At 36.1% G+C, this 15,438-nt stretch overlaps 1 protein-coding gene across 1 annotated transcript in view; it reads left to right on the forward strand.

The window, feature by feature from the left end:
- Window positions 1–15,438, forward strand: part of RNF212 (ring finger protein 212) — a 29,987-nt gene that overhangs the window by 1,624 nt on the left and 12,925 nt on the right. The window contains exons 2-7 of the mRNA XM_032798809.1: window positions 1,790–1,851; window positions 6,957–7,031; window positions 10,232–10,288; window positions 13,657–13,715; window positions 14,662–14,726; window positions 14,815–14,884. Of these exons, the coding sequence (XP_032654700.1) occupies window positions 1,790–1,851; window positions 6,957–7,031; window positions 10,232–10,288; window positions 13,657–13,715; window positions 14,662–14,726; window positions 14,815–14,884 (388 nt within the window). The remainder of the gene's footprint in view (window positions 1–1,789; window positions 1,852–6,956; window positions 7,032–10,231; window positions 10,289–13,656; window positions 13,716–14,661; window positions 14,727–14,814; window positions 14,885–15,438) is intronic.

The raw sequence follows: 15,438 nt of genomic DNA on the forward strand, positions 1-15,438 counted from the left end.
TGAGGCAGCTTAGGCACCTAAGCCTTTTGAGGGAGTGAGTTAGGCACCTCGCTCCATACAAAATGGCCCAATTATATTTTAAGTATTTATCCACAGTGGAATAGTCATTGGGCCAGAGAGATAGCCTGGGAATGACTCTCTTGTCCAGTGGTTGGGGCACCTACATGGTATGTGGGAGATCCTGGCTCCAGTGCCCCAGCTCCAGACACTCTTTCATTATTTATCCCATAGTGCTACAGCTTCAACAAGAGAAACTGAGGGAGTCACCCACATCAGAATATGTCATATCTCAGTGGTTAGACCATGTTCCACAGAGGATTTGAATAGGGGCACCTATTCAAACCCTCCCTTTCTCCCCAGCTGGCAGAGAAGGGGGAATTGAATGGAATCTCCCACATCCTAGCTGAGTACTCTAGCCACTGGGCTAAATATTATAAGGCAGGCACCAGCTTGTCCTGTGTATGCATTTTGAATGGAACCCCATCCAGTCAATGATCTCTGTGTGCACCTGTTTGTCCCTGCTTCACAAATTGCTCTGAGGCTTTGGCAGCACATAGACTGCTGGGCAGATAGAGGGAGGCATTAGTGCATATGCCCAGACTCTGAAACATAGGTGCCTAGAAAATGTTTACTCTGAAAAACTTAGGCACTGAGTGAATTTAGGTGCCTATGGATCATACAAAAGCCAAAACTGGGATTTAGGCACCAACGTCTGAGGTTTAGGCACTGAAGTACCTTCATGGATACCACCCTTACTGATTATTAGACAGACACAAAATATGGCATTTCTTCTCTTTCCTTGTCAGACTGTGATGTCATTTCAACAGTTCTGGTTTTTCTGAGGGTTTATGAAAAAAAACAAAAATTCTTCAAGAATTAGCTAGTGTAATCAGTGGCCTTGTTTAAGAGGAATGTGCCTAACGTGCAGCCCCAGTAACTGAACATAACTAAAATGTGTCCTATATCTGTCCCTTCTTAATAAAGTCTGAGTGAGAAGAAAATTGATAGAGTGTAGGTTTTTACCGGTGTGAATTCACATACCATTTCTACCCGTTATAATACCATTTTTACAATGTTCTTCATCTCCAAATATCATTATAAATCTCGATACTCAACATGTTAGGCAGTAAGCAAATAGCTATTGTATAAATACATAAGACATATCTAGTCAACTATCAAGGAAGATAACGAGTGTATTTAAATATTATGATTGTGTGAATCTATTTAGAATAATTGTTAATGTGTTTAAAATAATAAAGACATATTTTAGAAAATGGTTACTTTTATGCTCAGAAATAAAATCTGGTCTTGCTTCTTTTGAAGTCACTGACAGAAAAACACAAAGGGTGAAATTCTATTGAAGTCAAGACTTCACAAATTTCACCCACTGAGTTCAATGCGGACAGAATTGGGCCCAAAATATCTTACAGTCATACCTCTGGTTAGTTCTTATCCATCAAATCATTTAAGCATGAACTTAAATTTAAACATGTGAGCAGTCTCATTTAAGTCAACAGAAGTACTGAAACAACAGGATTCAGAGAGACTACTCTTGTGAATAGAGTTGCTTGCATACATAAGTGTCTGTAGGATTCAGGCCTGGGAGCCATTGCACATTTTTTCTTGTGCAAATGTGTCCACATTTTTGAAAAATCAAACTCTTTATATGATTTTATTTGCAATTATGTATAGCCTCTATGATTCTTGATACAAACAAGGTCTAAGCATCAAAACAAGTTGCATATGCTGTATGACATACACTCCTATGGGATTCATTTTTATTTTACAGGCAAAAAAGATGAATGTTTGATTTGTAGAGCTCCTTGCCGTAAAATTTTTCTTTCTAAAAAGGTAAATTAAGGCTTTCATAATATTTGTTTTATATTAATTTGTAGTTTCCTTAACAGTAGAGTTATTTCATTACAATATACTTTCCTTTGGTTTGTCAGCTGTACATGGACATTCACTAACATTTTGACAGTAGTCATAGTTGCTCTGTTACTATATAGGGTACACTTATGGATTTCTTCAGACACAACTATATATAGCCTGGAGTGTGTACACCCCAAAAGTCAGCAGCAAATCACTACAACTTCTTCAAGAAGCAAGTTGGTGACTAACGTAAAAGGTTAGAGGTGATTGTCAAAAAGTAGAAAGTTCCATGTCATCATCAGATTTCAGGTAAATTAACCTTGTCCTCCTGTGCACTACGGTTCACTATACTGAGTGTGGCCTTTTTGCCCTCCACAAAAAGTGTGCAACCTGCACTGGTTACTCTGGCTCTTGGATTGGAGGAAAAACTCATGTACAGTCCAAGCAGTGTTTAGATATATGGGTATTAGGTCTAGCCTTCCTAGGCTGACCAGATGGCCTAATTTTATGGGGACAGTCCCGATATCTGGTGCTTTGTCTTATATGGGTGCCAGTTACCCCCCCACCGCCATCCTGACTTTTCATCCTTGCTATCTGGTCACCCTAAGCCTTCCTTTTTTTAATAGTCCAGTCAACTCTTTGTGGGGATAGAGCTGAATGGAAGTATTCGTAGGGGTTCTTGCCCTCACTCACCAAAGGATTGTGCAACCCCTACTTCCTATTTTTGTTAAGATGGGGTTGAAAAGTTAATCCTTCCTCTTCCTGCCTAGACACCTTCTTCTCCTTAGCGAAATTCATATTTGGGTTGTGGTGGCACTTGATATTTCCTCCCTGATTAATTACCAGCCAGGTAAAGGACACACCTTCCTTATGAGGGTAAGGGGGACATCATGAACATGCTTAGTGAAAACAGCATTCCTACAAGCCCGTATGGCAATCATGGCCCTGGAATGGAGGCAGAGTTAGGCTGAAATCAGTATTACATGGCTGGACCTTGTAGGAGGGTTTAGTATCCCTTGAAGTATTTAACAGCAGTTTAACATACATCTACGAAGTATGTCAATAATACAAAGGTAACTCTGTATTTATGAATAAAATATAGAATGAAAAATACTGGTGAACTGGAGAAAGGGCAGGATGACATCACAGAGGCACATTACAGAAAAGTAATAGGGTGTCAGATAAAGCAATCTGGCACTTGGCCAGAATAAAAAACTCAAAGGGTGTGATTTTCAAAAATAATTAGAAATGCTAATACTACCATTGACTTCAGTGGGGCAGAATTAAGCCAACACCAAGTGCTTTTGAAAACCCCACCCTAAATGTGTGTAGATATCTATATCAACAACAATATGTGAAGCTTAAAGGGATATAATAAGTAAACTAGACTGTCTGACAGTTGAAGAAGATCTTTATGGCCTAAGCATTTCTGAATCTTGATGGCATGACAAACAAAAGGAATACTCTATTATTAAGGTCTAAGTCATACAATAAGGATAGATTAGGTTGTAGAGGTGGAAGAAGTACCATTATACCAAAAATAATATTAAATCTATTGAACTAAAATGTATTAGTTTTGAGAAGAATATGTAAGAATATAAAACTCAAGTCATAAGAATGTAAATATATGATAATAGTTTTACTACTGTCCTCTTTAACAGGAGGAGAGACTTTTCTTTACATAGTCCTAAGCAGCACACAAGAATCAGGCCAAGGAATAACAACAGATGAATCACTAAGGCTCATTATAATAGCTGATCGCAAGATAATAAAGTTCAGCATCATGATACTAAACTTTCATAATGGTTTAACTGAGGAAGCTAATGAAAATGACAAAATGAAAAACAAAAATCCTTAGACTTAGTATGGAAGCTATTTAAGCATACCAAAATAGAGTTAGAGTAAGCATGCATATACAGACAAAAAAAAAGGATGCATAATTAGATGGCAAAGCACAAAATGTTATTAGAGCAAAACAATTATTTTTCAAAAATGGATATCCAGCCCAACTGAAGCCAGCAGAAGGAGACAAACTCTGGCAGGTAACATGTAAAATGGAGATTAAGAAGCATAAGAATTTGAACAGCAAATAACGAAAACATAAGAACAAATAAGAATTTTAAAATATATATATCATAAATAGGAAGCCTGCAAGAATCCATGGGTCCGCTGAACTACCAGGGAGTAATTAAGATGGGCAGAACACTGCAGAGAAGTTTCATTATTTCTTAGCATCAGTTTCACCACAAATGATGTTGGGAGTTACATGCCCAGGTCACACCCACTATTTTCAGGTAACAGCAATGAATCACTGTCAGGGATTGGGATGCCATGCATCTGAAGAAATGAGGTTTTTTACCCACGAAAGCTTATGCCCAAATAAATCTGTTAGTTTTTAAGGTGCCACCGGACTCCTTGTTGTTTCTGATGAATTATAGTGAATTCTGGTTTCACTGTAATCCATGGGAGTTTTGCCATTGAAGTCAGTAGGGCCAGGATTTCAATCTTAAATTGGAACACATCACTAGAACTGGATGGAAGACATCAAGCATTCTAAAGGAATTCAAGAGTGTAATGGCTGAGCAGTTAACAAAAAAATTAACTGTTTCATTAAAACCTGCTACTATATTGGAGGACTGAAAGGTAGCTAATTACTGTATCATTTAAAAAGGTACTAGTGGTGATCAGAAAGCCTTGCTTAAGTAAATCAGTGAGAATGATAAGTATCCACATACCAAAAAAAATGGTTGAGCTCCATAATTTAGGGACCTGAGAGGAAAAATGGCTAGTAAGTTTTATGGGTATGATGCTGACCCCATTGATACTAAGGACAAAACTCCCAACTGACTTCAGTTAAATCAGGACAGGGCCCTATAAATGTTCTAAAACTTCTCATTACATTATTTATTTGGGGTAGTTGAAGGGTCACATTTTTCAGTTAGTGCATGATTGTCATTTATAGCTTTACATTTCTACTATTTTTGTACTTCAGTCACCAAACTGGTCATTATTTCAGAACAGGCTTAAGTACTTTGCTGAATCAAAGCCTCAGTGTTTATTATTTTGGGATGTTATAAAAACATCCAATATTGCTATTTACAATAATAATTAAACATTTGTTAGAAACCCTTATTTTTGATAGTTTGTAAATCTTTTCCTAGTGGAATTCTTCATTTGAGTCCATATCTTTTAATAGATTTCTAGCATGAATTCAAGAACCTCTCTCTTTGCTAGAACCTTAAATAAATTGTATAGCTTGTCCATAAAATATATTTTAAATATGCATACTGCACTTGTATGAATACGATGGTTGCTCACTGGGTGAAATTTTATTTTCTTATATTGGTGAAGAAAGGTCATTTAGATTTGCTAGCATGGGTGTCAGTTTGAATAAAAGATAGGTTAGAGTGCATTAGTTTATATTTATATAGGTATACAAAAATGTCCACTCAATGAGAACTAGAAAACTGCTTCATAATTTACATCGTAAAACAATAGGGGGTTAACCATGTCATTATGTTAGGAGGCAGTGTGGAGGGGCACTGCCCCAGCAGAAGCTTCAGGAAAGAGTATTTTATCAAAGAAATTATATCTCAGACACTGTTAAATCTTTCTTGAATAGCACTCCTTACCAGCCTCTACAATCTAGTCTGTCTTTCATTTATATTTGATAGGCAAGTGGTCCATTATCCCACTTGTATTTGTCATTCCACTATGTTTCTGTACAGACTAGTCTCTCCCGTAAAAAGTTACAACAGCTAATAAATTTACAGTCCCACTTCTTTACATTATCTATTCATCCATGAATTGAAATCCTGTCTAGTTGTCCCTGAACACAGAACCAGAAACATTTCAGAGAAAGCTATCATCATGTATTATGTTATTTATTTTGATATTAAGTTCAGTTTATTATACACTACCCCCAAATTTTAAAATGCACCACATTTTCTTAAGAGAAAATACTTAATTGCACTGTAGATGTTTTTTAGTAAAACTCATGAGGTTTCATAATGGAGTAGGGAATAGCTGGGGATTTTGGCACCAAAATAACTATGAGAGGTGGCTTTTTTCTTTTGGCATTCAGGAGACAGCTGAGATTTTCTTGCTGGGGAATGGCTAGAACTCTAATTTTCCAACTTTTTGGGGGCAGAGCTGACTTAAAATTTGGGGGGAAAGTTACCCACCTCAGCAAGTAGCTGTCCCACTACAAAATATTTACTGTATGCTACTGCATCCAACAATAGTGGATAGTCACATTAGCTTGTAATTTCTGTTGAAATGCTCAGCTCTGAAATAGTTCATATGGCTATGTAGACCATTTGTCCTTCGACTTCAGAGTCAGCACCCTTTACAGAAGAATGAAAATATCTCACACTTCTCTCAGAATTCTGGTTTCAGGCTCTTCAGACATAAGTTTTAAATTAGGAAGGGTTTTCTTTGCCACTTTATGGAGGTATTTACATTTTGAATGAGAGCTTAAAATATGGAACACAATTATGCAGCATATTTAAAAATTTCAGCAAACCTTTGTGTTATATTAGGGGCCTCACTTACAAATTCTGGGATAAGAAGACTGTCACTTCTTCATATATTAATCTCCATGAATGTTCACTTTTAAATTTTCACTATGAAGCACATTTGTTTAATAGGTTATCTATAATGTTTAAATATATTATTAAAAATTCTTCCAGATTATTAAAAAGATACTGAATGAAACCAGACTTAATCCCTGCATCTTCCTACTGGACACCACCCTACAACTTATTGCATTAGCATTTATTATCCATGTACAACCGTTCAGTCAATCAGTTTATGGAACATTTAATGTAATGCTGTATTTTAAAGCTTTTCTAAGTACCAAAGGTAAAATTATTAAAAGTCAATGAAATTTAGGCTCCTAAGTACATAAGTCACTTTTGAAAATGGAACCTAAGTTCCTTAGTCATAAAGGTACTTTTGAAAATTTTACCCTAAATATGATATCCACTACATTTCCTTCAGCCACTAATTCTGTCTTTTAAAAAATTACAATGCTATATTGTAGACATTAATTTTGGTAACATTTAGTTACTCTTTCGCTGCAGACAAATCCCGAAATTCAGTCACTGTTTATGGGAATAGATATGTTATGCAAAAAATATTCAAGAGAAATTACACAGGTGAGTCCTATGAAACTTGTTTTGGAGATTTGATTGCCATCTGTCAATCAGAATCCAGATTTTTTTGTGTGTGCTTTTTCTTCTTTTTTAGAAACTGACTTATCTTCATTCCTAACCTATTTTTTCCCCTTTGTCAGTATAGTTGTAGGTCTAGCAGTTCCAGTTTTCCTTATTTCATTTCTCTGTTTTTTTTTTTGTTCGTTTAGCTAGTTGATTTTTGTTCCATTTTGTGGGTTTTGGCATTTTTGGACTGACCGACTCATTGTGGCCTGATTTTCAAAGTGCTAACCATTTGCAGCTTCTATTAACTTCAGTGTAAAGGAAAAAATTGTATGACTAGCTCAACTTCCACATTTTCTTTCTCCAGTACACAGTTCCAAGGTGCTTAAGAAAGCATCAGGGCTACTGTTTGTGTCTTAATCTCATACTAATTATCACTACTTCTTGTTATTTTAATGATGCATAAATATTTGCAATGCAAAAGTATCAAATATTAGCTATATCAGAAATTAAACAGGTAAATTTAAATCACTGTTGGCACCATATGCTATGGCTAAAAAAAAATACAAACCAAAAAATGTTTGAAAGGGACGGGGAAGGAAAATATGATGTAGAAACTCATGTGAGTATTTGGATGTTGTCTAGATGAGTAGTCTATAGAAAATGTTTCAATGTGCACAATTCAGAATCCATTCAGAAATTTTCAAGACTACAGTCAGAATCAAAATACAGTTATTCAGATGTCTGTTCAGTAGTTTCCACTTTCTTAATTTCCCAGAAAATGAACACTTTCATGTGACAAAATCTAAGTTTCATTTAGGACATGGCACATGGCCCGGGTACTTAGCCCCAGATCCAGATATATTAGAATTCTGTTTTTTATTGTACAATATATTTCTTTTTTCCCTGTAAGGGGCACAAAGAGGTTGGTTATTCTTGCTTCTCCTCTATTTTATATTCACGGTTTCTTTTATCAGTAACATTTGATCAGCAACCCAAGCCTTTGGTTTTTTCCTGTGCCTAATACTTTACTGCCAAAACACCTCATACCGTTTTGACACAGTCATAAGAAATTAGCATACAGTCACTTGTTTCTCTTCCAGCCCAGCTGATATGTACGGTTAACAGTTTATCTTACACTCGATCCCACCATAAGCCTGGTCTCACAGACTAGGCATTGTAATATTTGCTTATAGAAATAAAAGTATTTATTGGAACACTGCAAGTAACAACTCCAGCACACAGAGACAGGACTGAACGTCCTCCTAGCCACCCCTCCCCCACAACTATGACAACAACATAATATAAAAATAAGATAACTTAAACCTAAGATAAAGATACATTTCCACCTACGATAGAAGTGCTTTCTGCACTGACCATTACAGATCAATCCTAGCCACATTAATATTTTGACAAATGGATTTGTCAAGCCCCAAATAAAATGCTATTTTAATAAAATTGTGAAATTCACTGCTAGGTTGTGTGTTCTTTTTACTGCCTTTCAATGAGTTCTGAAGCAAAAATAACATGTACCTGGCATGGCCTAGTTTTCCAGCTGCTGGAAAAATAGATTATGTGTTTAACTCAACTGTAAAAATAGAACTGATACTATTGTGTGTAAATTTATACTCTGCCACTTCATATTAGTGAGATTTGCCACAATATGCCAGTTTCCAAGTAGTATGAAATTATTCTTTCAGTTTAGCAAGAGTAACTACTGATTAAAGTAGTATTAACAACTAAGTAGGATGTCTCACTGTGACCAGGGTTTTAGTGGGGGCCAGCTATGGTCACGCAATTAGGTGAACTGCAAAGAATGGGGCACACAATTGCCAAAGAGCTGGTGGATATTCCAATACTTAGATTTACCCAGCCATCATAAAACAGCTTCTTTATTACCTCACTGGTTACTCAGATGTCCAAATAACACAGTTCCCTTAAAGTGATCCAGTCTCAGGCCTCCATCTAGGTACCTAAGTCAAATATGACAATTTCTGAAAATCTTATTTCATCATATAAAATAAAAGGTTCTACTAGTCCCAAAGGATCGGACACATTACCTCAGAGGTTATTGACTATTCCAGTTCTTACCCAAATACATGCCACAGCCAATTCTTATTAACTAAACTAAGCTTTATTAAAAAACAAAAGAGAGAGAGTATGGTTAAAAGAGCAATATACATACAGACATGAGTTCAATTCATTTAGGTGCAGATTCATAGCAGAGGTGGTGAGATTTGTAGTTACAAAGAGTTCTTTTAGAAATAGTTCATAGGTTATAGTCCAATGTCCAAATATCATATTCAGGGCGGAGCAGCATAACTAGGACCTTAGCCTTGCAACTCAAACTTCCCCTGATGACGCCTGAGCAGATCCGAGATGACAAAATCAGGACCCAAAGATCTTTTTTTACAATTTCATGTCTTTTGACAAGTTGGAGTTCCTCAGGGAACAAAAGGTAATTAGGATGACTTTGAAGGAAGTCCACCACAGGTACTTGGATATGCAAATTAACTTAAGGCCATTTACTTGTTCCTCCACCATTCACAGTACATTTCAAAGAGAGACGAATACTGAGAGATCCCATGTTTACAATTCTGAATTATCAGAATACAACAAAGACAGGGACTGTTGATTACATTGTTGACCCTGCTCATACATATGTAAATACACAAAAACACAAACATTATCTCCCCACATGTCTTTTGAGGGTTATTTATTTTGCAGGATGTTAAACCCTTTCTAGCCATGCATCACACTTGGGCTATATTTTATCAAGACAAGCTACAAGACATAGTATGTTTTATATTGCCATTTTATTTGTGTTTGTGTTTAACTCTATATTGAATACATTTTGGGCAAACACTGTAGGAAAACTACACTTCCTCTTTTTCTCCCTTGTCATTGAACATGGTCTTAAAAACAAACTCAATAAAATAAGTCCACCATCTCCTAGGCAGGCCACTCCAGATTCAAACATATTCATTTTACAAGTTTTTAGTTGCCACTCTGGTATATAACTGGAGAGTATTTTTATTGGATCTGGACCTAAATGATATATAAAATACATATAACAAAAAAAATGGGAATCACTTCAGTTTTTTTTCCCTTCATCTTGTAGAAATGTACTATAACTGAAGTGATTTCAACTTGTCCATACAATTAGTTGAAAACCATTACTACACAAGTTTTATTTTTAGATTTCAGAATTTCAAGAAAAACACAGAAGACGCTTATTAGCATACTACAGAGGAAAGGTAATTAAGCTTGACTTTGGGTGGGAAGGAGGATTGTTTTGTGTGCCTTATTTCTTTGTTTATATTTAGAAAACAAATTTTGTTTGGACTTTCCTACATATTAAGAGGGGGTTGTTAGCACTTGTCATGGTGTCTGGAGTCATTCACAACCATGAATGCCTACCTCAGGGCAGATTGTCAGAAAACAGGACAGACACCCCAAATTGGTGGTGTAGTTTATAATTAGATTTCACCAAGCCAGTAACAAATGTGAACTGTTGGATCACTATATTAGTCTTACCATGGAGTCACAGACTCCTGAGACTCTCCAGTCTACCTTGCCACCTAAACAAACTGGACATTGTGATGAAATGGTTACTTACACGAAAAATCGCACCACAGTCAAGTTGCTTCCAGTCCCAAGAAACTAATCACTTTACCCAGGTATGTTTGATCTTACTCCAAAGACAATGCTGGTAGCCAATTTTGTAGTAAACTAACTAAAGATTTATTAGCTAAGAAAAGGAAATGAGAGTTATTGAGCGGTCAAAGCAGGTATAATATATGGACAGGTGAGTAACTGTCTATAATTCCAAATGGCAGCAGAGATGTTGTAATCTGCCAGTTTCCCAAAAGTCTCTCAGGGCTACCCAGAATAACTCTGAGGACCACCAGATGCTGCAAGCAATTCTCAGTTCTCAGTTCACAGGCTGGATTTTCTTTCAGCCTGTGACCACTCCCCTTACTTCAGTGTTCTTCAGGTATTCATTGATGTTATGAGCAGAGTGATATAAGGTGGAGAGAAGAGAGGTGGCCCTTCTTATACTCCAACACTTTTGTGTTGGAAAAATCCTTGCTGGATCATAGGGCCAGGCAGTTCCATTGTGTACGTGAACTCCAAGATTTCCTTCAAATGAATTATAACTTTCTTGTTCACACCTCCCTCCCCCCCAGGGAATGTCTGATTAAAGAGGCAATGGCTCTTTAGCACCTTGCTGGCTTTCCAGTGTGCCTTTTTCTCTGACAAAATGTTTTGTGGGAGTCATCCAGTACTACAATATATTTCAGTAACAATCATATAGTAAAAATCTCATAATTGTAAATGCAGTAATGTTACACACATCTTAATAGTACAATGATGTTCAGCAGATTATGTGTTTTTAAATGATACCTCACAAGGCATACTTTCTACAAAACATATCATAATAACCATATAAAAGAGGTACAGAGTGTCACATAGGGTGTCACAGAGGATAACCTGCTATTGCTACCAGTTATTCCATTAGCAGAGGTTTTTTTCAATTTGCTTTTCTAGAAACCTGGGAAATTATGTACAAAAAACTATGTTAAAAGAACATCATTAAGGTTGCAAGTCAAATACTCCAAAGTTAGGAAATGCCAGAATTAAGCTTGTTTGTGCAACCTTAATTCAACCTATTTATGCATATGGACTATGATAGAATCTTTAATTACATGATTGTGATGGAAGCTTAAACTGCATTATCATGCTTAGTCACTAGGTGGTGCTGTTTGAAGATTACCGCTGCACATCTCTGAGTATTGGACTCTGGAGACAGTCTACTTTCTTTTTTTTTTTTTACAATAAAGTTGTTGTTGCTAGTATCCATTTTTCTCTGTCTGTGTGACTAAGCTGACATGGTGTCAGAGTAACAATAGAAACTGCAGAATTTCATCATAATTCCATATGCATGAGAGAGCTTCATCTTTGACATACCATCATATTGGAAGGAACAGTGTGCATGACTTCACATCCCAGCTGAATTTGGTCCAAGAGAGACCAATAGAGTATGCCAGGGTCAGCAACTATCGGCAAGTAGCCCATCAAGGTAATCTGCTGGTGGGCTGTGAGACTTTTTGTTTACATTGACTGTCTGCAGGCATGGCCCCCTCAGCTCCCAGTGGCCGTGGTTCGAAGTTCCCGGCCAATGGGAGCTTTGGGAACTAGCGGCCAGCACGTCCCTGAGGCTCGCAGCTTCCAGCAGCTCCCCTGAGCTAGAAACAGCAAACCACGGCCACTGGGAGCTACAGGAGGACCAGGCCCGTGGAAGATCAATGTAAACAAAATGTCTTGCGGCCCGCCAGCAGACTACTATGATGGGCTGCGTGCCGAAAGTTGCCGACCCCTGGCATACTCTATTGAGACAGATAATGAGGCGTTCAACAGAAACTATCAACATCCTCAGTTTGTTCCAGAGTTTGAACAATCAACAGAGCACTCTACAAGCTGCAGATGCAGAGCCAGGAGGAGATGATTCACCTGTTCCAGAACTGCCAGAGACAACTGCTGCAAATAAAAGGCAGCTTAGTCACCAAGTTGTTACCCATTCTGACCATATAGTTAAAACAAACAGTATGATTTAAGAATGAACAATAAATAGAAGATGGACACGTTGAAATTTGTAGTTGGTTTTAAAAAATAGTTTAATGGCTTTAAAATTGTTAAAAAGCAGAAAAAGAAAAAAATAAGGGTAGGGTGGTGGAAAGCTTACACTGCTTTATAATGTTTAATTACTAAGTGGTGCTGTGTCAAGAATACTACAGCACGTCTTTACCGAATGCTGGAAACACACTACATTCCTTTTTTAACAATAAAATTATTATTGTTGCTCACGTCCATTTTTCCTCTGTCTCTGTGTGACTAACCTGACACACCTAACCTGATTACATACTATTTTTCCATAAGCCCCAGCCTTAATAATGTTCTTTTATTATAGTTTTTGTGTGAATGTTTGATTTCCTAGATATCTACAAAAGCAAACTGAAAAAAAATCATATTTACATGCACATGATTCATTTGCAGATTTGTAACCTTTAGAGTGCTTGACTTTGCAAATCTTAATAATGTTCTTTTAATGTATTTTGTGTGTATGATACAATCTATTGTATCTCTTGAAAATTCTTTTTGAATCAAGTCAAAGTACAAAGAAGGACTCTAAAAAGCTAATTGCATTTCAGATCTCAGAAAGGAAATCTGTGATAACACTTTTATATTGGGCTTTTTCAGTTATTTCCATTCTTATTCACTCCAATTTTATATCAGGGACAAAAATTAGAAGAAAGATAAAAACAAACTTCCTTTAAACTCGCTTCTCAGTATCACTTTACCAGAGCTTTGTAACATGTCAGTGCATTCTAGAATCAAAATCTAAGTTTATGTTGGCCAAAAAACATGGACATGTAGATCTTCAGAAATAAAATAGATCCATATACTAATTACTATGCTGACTCTTTTTGTGGACTGGTATGACAATAGTATCTAAGAATAAATGTGATTCAGTCAGTAAACTCTCTATAAAAGTATGTATTTGACAATCAAACTGTGTTTCACACAAATGGAATTTCTATAAGTCTTTGATTATGTCATATAGATTGCAAAATTAGAAGAATCTCTTAAGAAGGCGACACAACAGATACATCAGATTCAGTGGTAAGAGGCTTAGCATAGCAAAGACAAGTTTGAAGTATGCTTTGTATTTGGAATACTGCATGTTTAACAAGAAGTTATATAAATTAAAATACAAAAAGAATCATGCTTATTTGCCTCTCTCTCCTATGATGCATACTTGTGTGAGTAGATGAATTTATTATTTAGCTTTCTAGAAATGAATGAATGAATGATGTTTTCTGTTATCCTACCTCTTCTCACATGAACATAACATGTCAGGAAACAAGCTTCTTATTTTAACATTAAAATCAATAAGTATTCTAAGAAGTTAACATTTTTTTGCTGTCCATATTTTATGTTTGTACCAGGTAATGACTCGGATCTGAATGGATGTGCATTTGAAAATTACTTGCTGTACTATGAGACAAGCATTTTTGTATGATGTGGACTTTTAAAGTCAATTTTTAAAACTTCACCTTGTTAACTAGAAATGTTCGCAAAAAGTCTGATGGGCCTGGCAAGTTGTCCATGTGACTTATGGTTTTCTGAATAAAGCTTCCATATCCAAGAAGGATTCTAGTGGACATTAGAAGTTCAGAAACGCTAACATCAGAGCCTCCTGCATCCCATATGCAGGATGATATGTTAATGAATAAACACATGCATGTCAATATTTTTTCTTGAAAAATTTATTTAAAAAGGCTAAGGAAATTCACAAAACTAAGGTTGCAGAGTTAATTGCAATTATTTGTACATTAATATTGGACCCTTTAATAAGATAGTCTGCCAGATGTTACCATTAGTAGATATTGCTGTGCATAGAGGTATTGGTGTGGACAATATAATACACATACAATAGACTTTATAGCTAATCGTATGCATTTTTATGAGCAACTTTGGCATGTTAAAAGAGCAATAGATGGTAGTAATATGTCAAACATATTTTTTGTTTAATTTATGTCTATTATAACTTTTGTTTTGCATTTAGCATGAGGCCTCCCCAACAAACTACTCAACCGTCAGTTTCCTCTACAGTTAGAAATCCCATTTCCAGTAAGAGAAGTACTAATTTAAAACATTAACTATGAAATATGTACCACTGATTGTAACACTTCTCTAACATTCAGTTTAATTACTTTAGTTCCCTCAGCAAAACAGAATGGATATTCTCCATACACACTTCATTCCAACTGCCCATCAACCTCAGAAATGTAGGTACAGATCTATTAATTATCACTGAAAACCCTAGGAACAATGAGAGGTTTAAAATTAGTATTTGTCCAAAGCCTCTTATATTTGCTTTGTGTTATTACTTTAGAAGAGTATATGTCTTGTTGGCTATGAGCCCAAACACATATATTCTAATTTTAGTATCTAGTCTCTCCTCAGTAGTGAGACTAAAGAGTTGATGAGAAAAACAGCTATTTGTGGTACAGTAGTCAATGAATTCAGAATGCAATTAGTTTAATCTATGATGTACTAAATATTGTTGTATTACTGGTATAGGTCTCCGTTCTGCAATGTATTAAAGCATATGCCCAACAATAAGCATCTGAGTAGTTTCACTGATTTCAGTGGATCTACTCACATCTTTAAAGTTAGGCATTTACTTAAGCCATGCTGAATTCCTACCTATATTTTCGTTTCAATCTTTAAAATAATTTCAAGCCAAATTCTTTATGGACTTATTTCTGTGCAAACCCCACACTGTCTTTAATGTAATTGCACAATTTATAATTCAGAGCAGAATTTGGTACGAGAGAGA

The sequence above is a fragment of the Chelonoidis abingdonii genome, chromosome 5 (genome assembly GCF_003597395.2).
Source record: "Chelonoidis abingdonii isolate Lonesome George chromosome 5, CheloAbing_2.0, whole genome shotgun sequence".
Lineage (NCBI taxonomy): Eukaryota > Metazoa > Chordata > Testudines > Testudinidae > Chelonoidis > Chelonoidis abingdonii.